The sequence below is a fragment of the Eulemur rufifrons genome, chromosome 7 (genome assembly GCF_041146395.1).
Source record: "Eulemur rufifrons isolate Redbay chromosome 7, OSU_ERuf_1, whole genome shotgun sequence".
Lineage (NCBI taxonomy): Eukaryota > Metazoa > Chordata > Mammalia > Primates > Lemuridae > Eulemur > Eulemur rufifrons.
In genome coordinates, this window is record NC_090989.1 from 161534218 (window position 1) to 161552314 (window position 18097).

General features: G+C 35.4%; 1 protein-coding gene across 24 annotated transcripts in view; it reads left to right on the forward strand.

The window, feature by feature from the left end:
- SLMAP (sarcolemma associated protein) overlaps window positions 1-18097 on the forward strand; it is a 145498-nt gene that overhangs the window by 95715 nt on the left and 31686 nt on the right. For 22 of the 24 annotated variants that reach the window (XM_069475921.1, XM_069475920.1, XM_069475932.1 and 19 more), the window contains one exon: window positions 16359-16418. In XM_069475921.1, coding sequence (XP_069332022.1) covers window positions 16359-16418 — 60 coding nt within the window. Of the gene's footprint in view, window positions 1-116; window positions 128-15583; window positions 15630-16319; window positions 16419-18097 lie in introns of those variants that run through there. The other 2 variants (XM_069475930.1, XM_069475943.1) reach the window with 2 other exon arrangements.

Genomic DNA, 18097 nt, shown 5'->3' on the forward strand with positions numbered 1-18097 from the left:
GCGTGGCTCACACCTGTAATCCTAGCACTCGGAAGGCTGAGATGGGAGGATTGCTTGGGACCAGGAGTTTGAGACTAGCCTAAGCAAGGGTGAGACCCTGTCTCTACAAAAAATAGAAAAATTAGTTGTGCGTGGTGACTGGTACCTATAGTTCCAGCTACTCAGGAGGCTGAGCCAGGAGGATTGCTTGAGCCCAGGAGCTTTAGGTTAGAGTGAGCTATGATGACGCCACTGCAATCTAGCACAGGCAACGGAGTGAGACCCTGTCTCAAAAAAAAAAAAAAAAAGAAAAGAAAAGAAAACAAAAACATAATTTTAAAATAAAAGCGCTTTCGGCCAGGTGTGGCGGCTCACACCTATAATCCCAGCAGTTTGGAAGGCCAAGGCAGGAGGATCACTTCAGGCCAGGAAGGAGTTCAAGACCAGCCTGTTCAACATAGCAAGATCTTGTCTCTACAAAAAAAAATTTTAAAGTAGCTGGGCATGGTGGCACATGCCTGTAGTCCCAGCTACCCGGTAGGATAAGGCATGAGGATTGCTTGAGCCCAGGAGTTTGAGGCTACAGTGAGCTATAATCATGCCACTGCACTCCAGCCTGGGTGACAGAGAAATACCCTGTCTCCAAAAAAATAAAAATCTTTAGAAGAAGGATTTTATACTTAGTTTTATTGCATGTGATCTTTGATAAGTTATTTTTGTTTTGAACTTTGGGAAATCATATTTTGAGTCCAAAGGAATAAGAACATACAATTATCCAAAGGATGTTTTGCTGAGTTGCAATTTGTAAAAATCATTCTTTTACTTTATTATTGTTACATGCTTACTGGTAAAAAAGGTTTTTCATTATAATGCCTATTTTGTTATTGAACATTTTATTTAAAATATTATAAAATACTTAGCTGTAGTTGTAACCCAGAGTAATGTTTGTTTTAAATGGAGAAAACCTGTTTGGAGATTTTTATTGCATCATAATTATGGGAGAGAATGGAACAAATAAACCTTCAGAGATAGTGTAGAATTTATGTAAATTATAGGAAATCCCCTCAATGGGAGCTTTAGACAGCCAATAATAAAATCATTTTTATAAGGACTATGTAATAGCATGGGAAAATACTAAACATATGGTACATAGAAGGAAAAATCAGAATATAAAATCAAGGCCGGGCGCGGTGGCTCACGCCTGTAATCCTAGCACTCTGGGAGGCCGAGGTGGGCGGATCGTTTGAGCTCAGAAGTTCGAGACCAGCCTGAGCAAGAGCAAGACCCCATCTCTACTAAAAAATAGAAAGAAATTATATGGACAGCTAAAAATATATATAGAAAAAAAATTAGCCGGGCATGGTGGTGCATGCCTGTAATCCCAGCTACTCGGGAGGCTGAGACAGGAGGATTGCTTGAGCTCAGGAGTTTGAGGTTGCTGTGAGCTAGGCTAACGCCATGGCACTCACTCTAGCCTGGGTAACAGAGTGAGACTCTGTCTCAAAAAAAAAAAAAAAAAGAATATAAAATCTCATTCTTGTGTACCAAAAGTGGACCAAAGAACAGAAAAAATAAAATGCAAGTATTTCTAGACATCTGAATCTATTAGGTCCCTGAGTGGAAATAGTGAAAGTCTAGCCTGTAAGTTTAGGTAACTAGGAAGAGGCCTGTTATCAGAATTTGTTTGGTTTCTGAGTATTAGGTAGCAAGTAGTAAGAGTTTGGTTATTAATTATTCCAGTTGTATCTCAAAATTTTCCAAATCTGTTTGGTTCCTTAAATTTGGATAGCCAGAGTTGGGATAGTGAGGGTTGCTTCTGGTTTGATTTTTTGTCAGAAAGGACATTTCATTATTTTATGACATACTTCCATTATAGGAATTATTGTGTTTAATAAATACTATTACAAGCAAGGCAAATTCAGCAAACTCCTTACTCAAATAAATTTATTCTCAAGCACTTTAAAAACAGTTTTGAGTTACATATTGACAAGTGCTCACAAACTATTTTGCCATTATTTTCACTTAAAGGCATCTTGAAATGATTTCTGATCTTGATCATGAAATATGTATTCTAAGTGCAGTGGTACTTCATATTCTTGTTCCCAATCTTTTTAAAAGCAAATGTTAAATACCTAGGCTTCATTATTTACTAGTGTTTGTATTTTTAGAGACCGGGTCTCACTATATTGCCCAGGCTGCCCTCGAACTCCTGGACTTAAGCAATACTCCTGCCTCCGCCTCCCAAATAGCTGGTATTACACACTTGCACCACCATTCCTAACTTGCTTATACAGTGTAAATTCACCTTATGTTTTAAAAATTAGAAAGCAAATATATACATTGTTGGTGGGAATGTAAATTAATACAACCTCTGTGGAAAACAGGATGGAGATTTTTACAAAACATAGAATTTACCATTCATTCCATTCCAGCAATCCCACTACTGACAGTATACCCAAAGGAAAATAAATCATTATATCAAAAAGATAGCTGTACTCGTATGTTTATCACAGCACTTTGCACAATAGCAAAGACATGGAATCAACCTAAGTGTCCATCAACAGATGGTTGGATAAAGAAAATATGGTGTATATATACCATGGAATACTACTCAGCCATTAAAAAGAATGAAATCATGTCTTTTGTAACAACGCAGATGGAACTGGAGGCCCATACGTGAAATAACTCAAGACACATTAAGTCAAGTACTGCATATTCTCACTTATAGGTGGGAGCTAAATAATGAGTACACATGGGCATAGAGTGTGGAATAGTGACAATGGAGGCTCGGAAGGGTGAGAGATGAGAAATTATTTAATGGGTATAATGTACACTATTTGGGTGCTGGTTACACTAAAAGCCCAGACATCACTACTGTAATATATCCACATATCAAAACTACACTTGTACTCCCTAAATTTATACAAAAAAGAATCACAAAGTAAATAGTTCATTCACTTCAGTAGGGTTCTTCATGCCTATCCTTACTATATTGATAGATTTTTTTAAGTTATGTGTATGAATCCATAAAGAATGATTTGGTTATTGGCTCTATTGAGCCAAATAAGTGATGAGGCAAAACTCTCAATTAGTGGAGGTTTATTAAGCCAAAGTTGAAGATATGCCCAGGAAAAACAGGAACCACAGACAGACCTGTAGTGGTTTTTCCAAAGGGAAATTTGGAAGCTTCAGCATTTAAAGGCTTACAGAGAGAAAGAAAAAAGCAAGCCTCCTCCCCAAGGCAAAATGGTTACATTCTTGTGAGGCCCAAGAAATCTACATTTTACATAAGATAAGGGGAATATTTATTTAGAATAGAAAAGGGGGTAAGGAAGCATTAATTATGTAGATGTCCCTAGGTAGGTGGAAGAATGTCTGATTCTATTTTGTCTTTGTTACCTTAAAGATAAATTTGTAATTCATTATTAGTGTGGAATCCAGCAGACTTTAGTTTTAGGTGCTAAACGTAGCCTGCAGATCTAAAGTTATAATTTGCATGTTCTTGCTTATGAGAGGCCAGTAAAGAGTTTCTTTAATGAATGGTCTGGGGCTTCACAGGTGCCTTTACTATTTCTTTTGCATAGGAGTTAAGAGGAGGGGTGGCCCTGAGATTTTGATTTTCTTTTTACATTTTCCTCGGGTTTTTTGTTGTTGTTGTTGTTGTTGTTTTGAGACAGAGTCCCTCTGTCACCCCTGGTTGGAATGCAGTGGAGTCAGCCTAGCTCACTGCAACCTCCAAACCCTGGGCTCAAGCAATTGTTCTGCCTCAGCTTCCAAAGTAGCTGGGATTACAGGTGCACACCACCATGCCTGGCTAATTTTTTCTATTTTTAGTAGAGATGGGGTCTTGCTTTTGCTCAGGCTAGTTTTGAACTCTTGACCTCAGGCGGGAGCCTTGGCATCCCAGAGTGCTAAGATTACAGGTGTGAGCCAACCTCCAGTTCTTTAAAATCATTCAGGGGAAAGCATTGTAGAGGACATGAGTGGCTGTATTTTTTTATTTAACCTCTTGCTGCTAGGAAGTCTCATTTTTAGATTATGTCCCTCAGAGAGGAGAAAAATTAAATCAAGAAGGACCGATGTCAAAAATTGGAGCCAAATAATAAAACTCTGAAAACAATGGACAAGGCTAGAATCTAATGGACTTACTATTTTTTTGAAACATAATTTTCTCTTTCTAGTTTCCCATTTTTATCAGACAAATCATGGTAGGACCAATTCATTTGTAAAATAAATTTAGTCTCATTATACTTGGCCTGATTATTTCCATAAAGTACAGCAAGAATAGTTATTGGCCATATGGGCTTTTTCTTTGGTTGGTTTTGCTGGAACTTTTTCATAAGGAATCTCAGGTTAGACTTAAAAGCCTCTCAAAGCCAGGCTAAAGCTTTAACTGCGCCTATAGATACCTGTATGAATTGGGTAAATCCTTTTCTTGAGGTCCCAACATAACTTGGGGTTCCTGGATTTGTCAGAAAGTGACATTGTTTACTTTACCACAGATCTGGAAATATCATAGAGGAGGTACCAGGCCAATTTTTCCGAAGAGCTTTTTACTGGCCTTATAAAGTCAGCCTAATTCCTCAAAGCAATCTGGGCATATCTGAAAATATGCCATTCCAGTCAAAGCCTGGTAAAATAACCAGCGTCTCTAATTCTGTCCTGTTATAAAAGAAAACAGATTCTTATTGAACTTATGCAAATAACTATATTGCCATAAAATAAGAATACTTACCAATAGTTTTCAAATTCTAGAGAAATCAAGAAGAAAAATGCTTCAGATTGCTCACAAAAATATACATGACCAATTTGTTGTAAGCTATAAATAGCTAAAAAGAAGTAGAAAAAGTTTTCTTGACTCCTGGATGTTAGGTTTGTTCCAGGTGCGAACCTGAAAAATATCATAAAGCCTGTGAAATAAAAGCCTCAGGAATCTGGAGAGTCCGAGGTCATAAGTCTAACTTTTACCACAGACGGCTGCAGCAAGGCCATTCCTATCCCCCGCCCCATAAGGACTGAAGCTACCCCCTCCCCTATCTCTGTAAGTGTTACTCACTCCTGGGAGAGAAACCCAAGGCTTTTCCCTCCCTGGGGGTGGACGCTTTTTCACCTCCACCTATCTGCACCCAGGTGCTCAAAATAAACAGCATTTTGCTACTTGTGAGGCTTTGTGTATCTCTCCCCCTCTCCCCCTCTCTTTCCTTCTCCCTTCCCCCCCCAACTCTGGACCTAACACTGGAAAGCAAAACAAAAAAGAATCAGCAATGTTTAAACAAAAAGTCATAAAAATAAATTATTACATAATTTAAAACTAATAACATAGTTTAGTCCCATGTAATTAATTTTTGTTCTGTTTGAGGTTGGGTTAGCAGTCTTCATGAATGTATTGACTTTTTAATTAAACCAGTTTCTTTAGAGTCTGGAAGCTATCCAGCTGAAGTGTTTAGATGTTAAACTCAAAGCACCTTTAGTTAAAGTGGAAGTAGCTTTTAAACAGAAGAAAAGCAAAGGTTAATATTTGGAACAGTTTATTCTGGAGTTTGTATGTCACAAGGCATGATTGTAGGGCCTCAGGAAAAAGGTGGTGGCAATTTTATTGAGTCCAAGTCAGAAAAATGGAAGAAGAATTTGAAAACATTATTTAGAGACTTATAGCCAGGAAAGAATCCAGGATTCAGTCCAAATTGTATGATCTAAGTTATTAGAAACCTATATTCAAGAGTACTTGTCAGTCCTTTCCATGAATTTCCTTGAAGAAACAACTTTTGGGTTATAGCCATTTAAAAAACTGCATTTTTGTATCAATAAAAAATTTTAAAAAACCCTGCATTTTGAGAAGAATCAAAGTAAAATAATAATTGTGTATGACAAAAGGTCTTAAAATAGCCATGGTTAAAGAGACAAGTGATAAATTTGGTGATTTCTTTGGCACACAACAATTTAACATATGATAATCGTAATTATTGATAACATACACCAAGACATATCAGAATTTTAGGAATGTCATACAACTTTGGAACACATACTAATAACATGTTTATACAAATGTAACCCAAAGAATGATAGATACCATTTCATATTTGACAGTGCTTCCTTTATGGTTTTACTATGCCAAATAAGCCTAATATGTCTCTGTTGGACTTTCAGTGGGTCTAGTATTAAATGATAGTTTGAGGTCAAAAATAATGAATTTAGAATTTTGATTTTGGAAAGTTTGTCAAGTATCAAAAGTTTAAAACATTTGTTGTCATAAACAGGATCACAGGCTACTATAAAATAATAGTCATTCATTTAGCCAAAGTGGTAATTCAAAGATTTTAAAAGATAAAAGATTTAATAGAGAGGAGACTCAGTTTCCCAATCATGAGACCTAATAAAGACAAACTGAAAAACAAACTAATAAATAGGCAAATTGAATCAATCAATCTCTTTCTCCCTCTCTCTTCTCTTTTTTTTTTTTTTTGCAGTTCAAAAGGCAAACAGATATCTTTTATTCTCTGTATTAACATTATGTAAAAATCTTGCTTAAAAGAGAAAACCAAATTTTGCCTTTGCATTAGTGTATTATTAACGGTAAAGCTAATTTTAGTAAAACCTTACAAACAAAGCTTTAAAACAAATTGATTAATCTTAATCAATTTGACCATAAGTAACATTTCTGTAAACCTTTTATAGCCTTTTACAGCTCTCTCCAATTGCAAGGTGATTTTGTGGAAAAGAAACGAGTTGGAACATATTTCAATTTGTTTTCTTTTTGTGGTAAAACAAGCTGTACTTTTTAAAAAATTCTCTTTTCAGAGAAAAGCTTTTAATCCCAGGCAAAAAGATTGGACTTTGAACAGATTTAAATATAACGTTTTGTATAATTTCAGAACTGTAAAGTAAATATTCTGTTTAAAAAGAGCTTCACCATATGCAATCTAGAATTGGCAAGTAACTTCAGTAAAACTTGCTAAAAAAGCTTCAGGGATTTTCCTCTTCAGGGATTTGGGATGAGTTTGGTTCCAGGGATGGGGAACCTGTGGCCTTGGGGACACATGTGGCCTTCTGGACTTTTGAAGGCAGCCTTTTGACTGAATCCAAATTTTACAAAACAAATACCTTTATTTACCCACTGGCTTCACAGCAAGAGGTGAGCAGCCAGTGAGCAAGCATATTTCCAGCTGCTCCCCATGCCTGATTTCTGCCTCCCCGCCACCACCATGCCCCAGTCTATAGAAAAATTATCTTCCATGAAACCGAAACTGTCCCTGGTGCCAAAAATGTTGGGGTATGCTGCTCTAGATAATGGAGTTAACAAGTGCCCTAAAGTCAACCTTATGTCTTTGTATTCTTAATTGATGTTTATTATGGGATTCAGTTGTTTTTGTTATTATTATTAGTTTAATTATCTCAGTATTTCATGTCTCACTGCGTTTTTTTTTTCCTTGACTTTGAAAAAATCCTCTCCCTACCCTTCACCCCCATTTTGAGATTACAGTTACTATCTGTGTATGTTTCTCTCATTCCCTCCTTTCTGTCAGGGCTTTGCTCTCACATAGAAATTGCCATTGCCATATTTGGAATTATGCATCGAATTGGTGTTGCTTGTATGAATGAATGTTTACTTTTCATCACGCTATGAGGTCAGCCTCTCTGAACAATCTCAGTATTACTCTGATTACATTATTCTACTTGAAACAGATTTTTAGATTTTCTTTTTTTTTTTTCCTCTAAGCCAGAGCAGTTTATTTATGGCAAAAAATAGACAACACTTTTTGTGGTTCCCTGCTCATAGTAGGTTATATCCTTGTTATAGGAAAACTCTCAGTGTAAGTTAGATATTGCTAATTTTTTAATTTCTTTTTCTTAGAATAGTTTATCCAATCTAGGATAATGGAGGGTTGGTTGTTTGTACTGATCATTTCCCCAGCAGTCAGCTTTCTGACTTTTCTACCACATTTTCACCCAGTGTAACTGTACAGGTGATAGTCTTAAATTCATGGCAACAGTGTTTTGGTATGTAGACTGTTCCTTTTTTAATAAAAAAAGATCTGTTTCTATATTCTTGAGATTGGTCCCTTTCATTTCATTTTCAGTCTGTCCTTAAATTCTAAATCCTTTTTCACCTCTCTCTGTTCTTCCTTCTTAAGTTTCAGGGCAAATAGCTTCTGGAACTATTTTTATTCAAAGGCTTCTTGCTTTAATTTAATTTTGCTGCAGAAACAAATAATCTTATGAAAGTCTGTATTATTAAAGTTGCCAGAGTCTGTCCTATGAGGTTCTAAATCTCTCTTTCTACTTTAACTGCTGCTGTCTGAAGGGAAATACATTGCTGGCTTGAGGTTGAATGCTGATTTTAATTTTTTTACTTTGTATCTTGATATTAATTCTAATCTGTTTCTTTGCCATGTTTGCCTTTAATGGCCTTTTAGGTGACTAGCTCATTTCCATTTATGATGTTTAGAATTGGATCAGAGGGATCTTGATGTGAATCATGACTCAGTCTCTTACCGGCAGTGTGATTCTAGGCAAATTAACCTCTTTAAACCTTCATTTATAAAAGAAGATGAAAGTACCTACCTCATAGGATTATCATGAAAATTAATTGAGATTGTATTTATTAGGTGCTCTAAGTAATGTCTGGCACACAGAAATACACATTAGTTAGTAGGTAGAAAACACATTGGGAGGTGGGGGGTTGGAGAGGTATTAGAAGCTTTGCATGATTACTGATAGGCATGCCATTTGAAAAGTTTGTTCTCAAACACATTATTTTGATGTCCTAGTCATAACACTTTTTTAATGAAACCCAATTTTGAGATTTAGAAATATTTTCCAGGTTGGCAGTAACAGCAGCAGATTGTCTAATTCTTTTATATTTTATCCACTACTCTCTTTTAGTCAGTGTAAGATCCCTAGGCAGCTGACATCAGTATCAGATAGTCCATGCTATTTGGGTTGATCTTCTGCTTTAGTATTTCAATTAATAGTAGCTGTCAGGTAAGGAAAAGGCTCTTTAGCTTTAAGAACTCAATCCAGTCTTGGCACACCTGTGCTCCTTTTGAACTTCGTTTGAATATATTGTTTTCATTGTGCTTCTTTTTGATTTTGTGCCACATAGTAATATAGTTAATACATAATTTATTTCTGTCAACCAAGAAATAAATTTGGTTCTCTTCTGTTCAGTCTTTAGCAAGATTTGATATTTTCTGCATCTCCATTTATTGTATGTTTTCTGACTAAACTAAATGCATAGATGATGGTTTTTTTTTTTTTTTAATTTAATTTTACAGAATCAAAGAGTCTAACAGTATATCTTGTTAGATACAGTATATCCTCATAATGTATACATTATTTCTTGTACAATGATATGAAATAATATGGGAAATATTCATGATAAATTATTAAGTGAACAGTGCAAGTTAAAAACAATAGTTTCATATTTTTTTCCCCACCCCCCCTTTCCCGAGTCAGCACCTTCAAGTGTTACCACTGATGGTTCTTAAATGTTGTCAAACTTATTAAACTGTCAGTTCTATTCCTTGGTAGGTTCCCTACAGATATGCCTGCACATATATTGATATGTCAGGTACCAATTAAGAATGTTTATAGCAGCATTATTCACAATAACTTAAAATTGGAAACAGCCCAAATGACCTTCAGTAGTCAAATCGATATAGTATTCCATTTATATGAAGTTTGAAAGCACTAAAATTATTATATTTAATCATCCATATTTAGGTTGTTTGCCTAGAAAGAAATATAAGAAATTAAATACCATGGAAGTCAGGATAGTAATGACCATTATGGGGGAAGGGGGGGTTTGATTGGAAAAGAGAACGTTTAGGGCAGAGAATGTATAGGGCTTTGGGGTTGGTGGAAGGTTTTGTTTTTTGACTTGAGCTGTGGTCACACAGACATTTGCTTTGTAAAAATTTATTAACCTCTACCTTTGTGTTTTATCCTCCTTTTTGTGTGTTAAGGTTTCATAATAAATACATTTTAAAAATATGGGAAAATGAATAATAATCTCTCTAGAGTATCCCTCAAAAAAGAGAGTTTTAGAAAAGAAAGCCCTCTATCTTTCGGTTGTGCCATGGTAGATAGCTCTTTCAGTACTTACAGTTTTCATTATGTGAAAGTTCTCTTTTTGAGTCTCTGAGGAGGGTAGAGTCAGAGATCTCAGATCTCCCCTCTTTTGATTGCATGTGTTACACTAGTGACTTCTAGTACTCCCAGAGCATTGAGGTCTCCACACCAAGTGTGAGACTCAATAGTTAGGGGCTTTATTTTTTTAATGATATTTTCTCTTAATCCTTTAATTACAGACTACTAGTGATTCACCAGATTTGATAATATAACCTTAAATAATTTCAATAGTGATGATAATAGTAGCTAATTATTATTTAGCACTTACATACCAGTACTGTTCAGAACCTTTTATGTATATTAACTTATTTAATCCTCAGTTTTTTAGGATGAGGAAACATTCAAATAGTTTTTCTAAGTTTGATCCCTTTCCAAATAGATGCTCAATTCATTCATTCAACAAATACTAATTAAGCATGTACTGTGCATGTACCAGGCATTATTTTAGCTTTTGAGGTTATATAAGTGAACAAGACAAAGAAAGCTTTGCCTTCATGGAGTTTACATTCTCCTGAGGAGACAAAAACTGATAAACTAATAATATCTTCAGTGATAAGTCCATTGAAGAAAAATAAAAGAATATAAGGGGATAGGGAATGACAAAAGTAGCATGTGGCTGCACAGAGATGGGACTAAGCTGAGTGAGTTATGCATGTATCTGGGGAAAGTTTGCAAGATGAAAACCATGTGAAAACCCAAAACTGAGATTGGAGTTTTAGAACAACTCGAACACTTTTTTAAAATAAAAGGCCAGGTCATAAATATTTTAGGCTTTGCAGGCTGTAAGGTTTGTGTTACAACTAAACTCTGCCGTTGTAGGGAAAAACAGCCATGGACAATCTGTATATGCATAGACCTGGCTTTTTTTTGTTGTTTCCATAAAATTTTTACTAGACAGGCAGTGGGTTGGATTTGGCCCTTTGGGGCTATAGCTGACTGACCCCTGGCATAGATTCATATGGACTTTGTAGGTCATGGTGGGCACTTCAGATATTGTTCTAAGGGTGAGAGTTTTGAGCAATAAATTACAATCTTCTGATGTATGCTTATAATTTTTAAAATAGGTTGGCACTTAGATCTTCAATATACTGGAGAAAGACTAGCATGGCTTTCAAAGTCTATTTTTATACTATTTTATTATTTGCATTTGCTACATTCATATAACAGGCATTTGTGAATACCTATTATGTGTCAGAATCATGTTGATAATTAAGTTATTAATAAGATACCTCCCTACTTTCATTAGACCCTAAACTCCTAGATTTTCTCATTTATCCTGGTAACCCATAGGGAGTTCCTAGCACTGTGCCTAGTGCAAAGTAAATATTTGAAGGAATGAGTATATCCCCCAAGGAGTTCATATTATATTGGAAAAGGTAGACATAATAATAATTGCAGTAAACTTTTATAGAGATATGACTGAAGGGCTATGGAAGTTTAGAGAGGAGAGACCCCAAATATACGTAGGAGAAAGAAGAAGAGAAATTCAGTTTTAGACATGGTGAGATTAAGTCCCTGTGGGCTATCCAGGTGAAGATGTTTGGGAAATAGTTGGACAATAGGGTTCTGGGGCCTAAAAGAGAGCATTAGACTTGGCATCAACACTTAGAAATTATTCAAGGTAGTTAAAGCCATTAAAAAAGAATTTTTGTTCTCGACAGAAATCTTAAAAACTAACTAATGAAAGGCATTAAGGTCACAAGGACAAAGAGAATGGGAGAGAAGATTAGCAAATAATAGATGTCAACAAAATTTTGGAAGATGTAGAATAGATAATTGAGTGGTAAGAGATTTGAGTTTCTGTTTTCTCTTTTCTAAAGGCATGCAAGGGGGTGAAGAAAGCCCCCCAAAAGCAAGTTAAAACTGTGGCTCAGGTATCAGAGTCACTTAGTACCTCTTAGGCAGTGCAGGTATGTGTGGTGGTACTGAAAGCAGGATTGAAAGTTTATATAAGGAATAGTTTGAACCTCATTTTTCTTCCCCCTTTCCATGCAGAAAGACAAGTGTCTCTTTCCTTGTACAAAAAAACCTGAGGGTTTATTCTCTGGAGGCTGAAACTGGGGTACTTCAGACATGTCTGAGGTTGGGTATAAGCATCTTACTGAAAAGAAAAGGTGGGAGAAAATTAAATGAAAGTCAGTATACCAAACCAGAATGCTGGTCACCAGGTTTACACACCCCAGAAAGGCAGTTAGAGGATTCTGCTATGAAGAAACTGATAAGACAAAGAGAAGACACTTACTAATACTGACATTTAAAGGTCTCCCAACAAACTGCCCCTGTGTGGCCCGGCAGGTAAGAAGCCCTACACCTGCATATAAAACTTTGTCAGCTTTTTCTTGCCTCGCCCTTGAATATGAAGAGACAGCCAACATCACCAGACTTTGGAGGAACTTCTCTCTTGAGAAAGACAGATCACAACAAACAAAAAACAAACAAAATGTGACTAGGGAAGAAACAGGAAAAATGTAAGAAACAGGAAAAATTTTTTAAAAAGTATAATTAGGCTGGGCATGGTGGCTCATGCCTATAATAATCCCAGCATTTTGGGAGGCTTAGGTGGGAGGATTGGTTGAGCTCAGAAATTTGAGACCAGCCTGCATAACATAGTGAACCCTGTCTCTTAAAAACAACAACAACAACAAAAAAAAACCATTTTTTAAAAGTATAATTAATTTCTTCAGAAAGATAAGACGTTTTTTGGATGAAACACATGAAATTGGTATTTTTTAAAAGCAGCAGAGTACAAATAGAAATATTGAAAACTGAAAAGATCATACCTGATTTTTTAAAAAAAATCAGTAGATGGGCCGGGCGTGGTGGCTCACACCTGTAATCCTAGCACTCTGGGAGGCCGAGGCGGGAGGATCATTTGAGCTCAGGAGTTTGAGATCAGCCTGAGCAAGAGTGAGACCCCGTCGCTACTAAAAATAGAAAGAAATTAGCTGAACAACTAAAAATATATAGAAAAAATTAGCCAGGCATGGTAATCCCAGCTATTCAGGAGGCTGAGGCAGAAGGATTGCTTGAGCCCAGGAGTTTGAGGTTGCTGTGAGCTAGGCTGATGCCATGGCACTCTAGCCTGGGCAACAGAGTAAGACTCTGTCTCAAAAAAAATAAATAAATAAATAAATAAAATAAAATCAATAGATGGATTAGAAGAGAAAGTATAGGAAATATTCCAGATAATATAACAAAAAGGCAAGAGTTTTTTTCTTTAAAAAAAAAAAAGAGGGAAAATTTAAGAAAATTAGGACATTAATCCTAGAGATCTAACATCTGATTAATGAATTCCAGAGGGAGAGGAAAGGGAGAGTGGGAGAAGAGGAAAGGAGAAGGAATAAAAGAGAAGAATTTATCAGTTAAATAGAATACAAAATAATTCCCCAGAATGGAAAGATATGAGCTTGTTAACTGAGAAGATGCACTAAATACTTAGCACAATATATTTTAAAAGACTACACACTGAGCCAGATACAAAAAGTAACACATTTTATTATCAGTTTATATGAAATATCCAGAATAGGTAAATCCATAGAAATAGCAAGCAGATGGGTAACTGCTAGGGACTGGGGAACTTCTTAACTGCTCAATGAGTATGAGATTTCCTTTTGGGCAATGAAAATGTTTTGGAACTGCATAGAAGTGATAGTGTATACCATTGTGAATGTACTGAATGCCACTGAATTGTTCACTTTAAAATGGTTATTTTATGTCACGTGAATTTCACCTCAATTAAGAAAAAAATAGGGAAAAAAGAGGCCACACACTGAGGAACATGAAATTTAAGAACACCAGAAGATTCTGGAAATTTCCAGAGATAAACAAAGCACCTCATACTATACTAGTCATAATAAGCTAAATTATAATATAGCAGTAAATAAACCATGAAATCTCAATGGCTTAATTCGGGAAATATTTGTTTCTCACTCATGTCCATGGTGTGGGAGAATACTCTATTCCATATTGTCACTCAGGGATCTAGGTTGATGGAGTCTATCATCTTACAATGTTGCCATCTCAACGCACAGTTTCTAGAGTTCCTATAGTAGGGTATGAGAGAATTATAGAAAACTCCTACTTTCTTAAATGGTTTGATCCTGGCTGGCATCAATCCTGTGGATCTGCCTCAGTGCTAGGGAGTTGAGATACGCAGTCCTCCCAAGTGCCCAGAAAAGACAGAAAGACCAGGTGTTGCTGAGCACAAGAAGTCTCTATCATGCATACCGAGGTATAGGAGTCAAACTGTTCTTAGACTCACCTTCTAGTTGGAAGTTAGAAGACGGTGGGACAATGCTTTCTAAATTCTGAAGGAAAATTATTTCCTGTAGAATTGAGTATCTAATCAAACCATCAATCAAATGTGAAGATAGAATACTAACCTTTTCAGAGAAACAAAGTCAAAGCATTTACCTTCTGTTTATCCCTATCAGGAAATTATCAGAGGATGTATTATACTAAAATAAGAGAATAAAACAGGAAGAGGAAGATTTAGAAGGGGCAGGGAACTTTGCCCAGGATATAGCCCAGACTGGAACAGGAATATTAAAGGACTGGGGGAAGGGAGGATAGGGATATATAACGTGAAAAGATTACCTGCTGTATTTGACAATATTGAGAATTGTATGGTTCTATGAGAACTTGAGTTGTGTTTGAGATAGATATATAAAAAATTAGTAAAATAAAGCATGAGACGTCATAGACTCCAGGCATGCTAAATGTATAAGAAGAAAAATATAATTATAGCATACTTTATGACTAATATAAAATATATTAGTCAATATAAATACTTTTTATAAATTGACAAAATAACTCTTAGGGTGATAGACTGTGAGAGCCTAATTCTGTATAAGAGATTCAATAAATAATGTCTGAAATGGAAAAATAAATCAATATATTATTTAGAAATATAAATGTAAATAACAGAAGAAATGGCTAAGCATTGGTGCTTGTAGGAAATGAATTTCAGGAATGGAGTGGAGTAGGACAGAAGAGGGATAGGACAGCTTACGTTACACATCTTGCAGGACTAATGCCTTTTGAAATGATCTAAAATTGTACTTTGATTTTTGTTTTTAAGAAGGTAAGGACAAAGTGCCACATACTGTGAAGAGCCTAAAGAAATAAAATTAGGAGAAATGAAAATTATGAAAAGGAGCCATGGGCTTTGGCAGACAAGAGATTATAATGATCTTGGGGCAGTTTCAGTGGTTGACTGGTTGGTATAGACCATGTTGCAGTTGCTTGAAGAGTAAAAGAATAAAAAAATTTATTTCACATAACTGCAGAAGAATAAATTGAAAGAGACCAACTGACATACAGTATTAAATAAGGGGATACAGAATAGATCTATTATCCTCCTCAGCGAAATGCAGAATGTGAAAATATGACTTTAAATAAATTATAAAGAAGTATCATGGTCAAGCGAGGTGGCTCACACCTGTAATCCTATCATTTTGGGAGGCTGAGGTAGGAGGATCACTTGAGGCCAGGAGTTCAAGACCAGCCTGAGCTACGTAGTGAGACCCCATCTTTACAAAAAATGGAAAAAATTAGCTGGTCGTGGTGGCACCTGTCTGTGGTCCCAGCTACTCCAGAGGCTGAGGCAGGAGGGTGGCTTGAACCCAGTTTAAGGTTAACAGTGAGCTATGATAATTCCACTGCACTCTAGCCTGGGCAACCCTGTTCCCCTCTCTACCGCCCTCCCCCCCCAAAAAATAAGAAATAACATTGTACATATACAGAGGATACCTCATAAAACAAAACAAAGCAATTTTTAAAAATTTCTTTCAATGGTTCTTCTAAAATGATTCATTTTACTGAAATATGTTACCTAGGCATCTCTGCTGATTATATGAACTATCAGTATAACATAATTTTTATTACTTCTTTATTTGAATAAAATACCTTTTTGGAATTCCTTTATTTCAACTTGATTTAAAAAGGTTTGCTTTGTTTATTTCCTCTGAGTCCTTTATAAAAAGGCCTAGGCTTTTTAAATAAGTTGAAATCTAATGAAATTATAAGGCAAATTGTCTCCCTATCTCCAGTTTTCTGCATCAACCGGATTGCTCTATCGTAGTTTGAGTTCTCTTAGTTCCCCTTCCAGGTTCAAGTTTTTGTTCAAGCTTGGTCATAGGAGTAATGTTATCATCTTTAAATTTGGTCATGGAATGTGTTACACTGCCCAGCTCAGGGAAATGCTGCTCAGTTTGGGCTTGGATAGTAACGTTTATTTTCCTTGGCAGAGAAGCTGATCGTCGAGGGGCATCTAACCAAAGTGGTAGAAGAAACAAAGCTTTCAAAAGGTTTGTTTTTTGGTTTTTCTATGATTTTTGACAGCTCTTTTGGATAATGAAGGTTAGTGTAGACTTCCAAGGGTATAATATTTGAAATGTAATGTTTGGTATAGGTTTCTTTAGGTATTAAAATTTTGTTGCGATCTCTCTGTCTGACTTCCAGTTGTATTTTCAGCTTTGATCTCAAAGTTTTAATCAAACACTATGTAAATCTTTTCTGATACAACCTAAGTGAAGAATACTTACAGTTTTATTTGGGGGATTACTGTACCTTTAAAATTCCTTATGATATTTAATATTTTCTTAATTTTTGGCATCTCAGTTTAATTTCAACAAAAGTAATGGCTTTTGTGAATGTAGAATCTTCTTTTATTTTATAATGAATAGTCTAGTAATTGCCCAAAGAAGTTTATTGTGTTAATTCTTTTTGTTACTATTGTCAGACTTAGGGAAAAGTGAGTTTTAAAGCATCATACTGTCCAGTCACTTTTATGCATAGGGATATTAGGCAAAAAAATTTGGTAAGATGTGTTCATTATTATAATAGAACTTTCATCAGACTATACCAGTATAAAATTTAAAACTAGATTCACAGTCCTCTTGGTCAGTTAAAACAAGTGTTAAAAGGGTGAGATACTTAATTCTGTTTTATTAAAGGAACTGGATTCATTTGGCTTTTTAAAATATTTAAAAGGATAGTGTTATTCCAAATATTTGGTAGCTTCCCTTCTGAATTTTGTGCACAGCAGATGCCATATTTGGGGAAAAAATGCATAGAATATGCATCACTAATATTGTTCTGGCAAACGAGCATTGAGTCTCAGAACAGTGAACTATTTTTAGTACATATGGCAATTCATTTCATCTTATTAAAGTGAGATGAGAACAGACTTTAAAATAGCTTCTACTTCACCACCTAAATACCTATCAGATTAGTTGGTTGAATAGCTAGCACTAGAAGTAGAAGTAGAACCTTGTGGGGGGGGAGGGGAGTTAATGCTTCTTTAAAGTATCTTGCTATCTTAGTGCTTCTATTTAATGCATTCTGAATTAAAATATATTTGCTTGAAATTATGTATCATTATCGGAAAAGTTTTGTGCAATATTACTGGTTTCCTTTTAAAACCCAGCTATAAAATACATATTGAAAGTTTTAAAGAACATGCTTTTTGATCCAGCAATTCTACTTCTAGGTTTTATCTTAAGGAACAAATTGGACAAGTGTACCAAGGGTGTTTGTTTCAGTGTTTTAAAAGCAATAAGAGGAAAGCCTAAGTGTCCAATAGTAAAGGCATTTATTAAATCAATTATTAAATCAGTTATGGCAAATAAGTTTGTGCAAGTGAATAGAATACATCTTTTAAGAATGATAATACAAATATAAGTTTTATATATCCAGGGATATTTCTATCAGTCAGCATTGTACTAGCACTTTTCATAGTTAACATGTGGAAATATGCAAATCCTTATAACAAACTAGGTGGCTGAAATAAGTTACATTTCAAATGTTTTAAATCTGGCTTTAAAGTATTTTCTTTTGGATTTTTCTAAGTGTCTTTTCTTTTAATGCTTTCATTGGTGATGTTTTTGGTGGAATTTTATTTTTTTGAGTTGAAAATATCAGTTGTTAGAACAGTTACAGCTGTTACCAGTCTTACTATTCCCTCTAGAGGTTTCACCTAATGCAA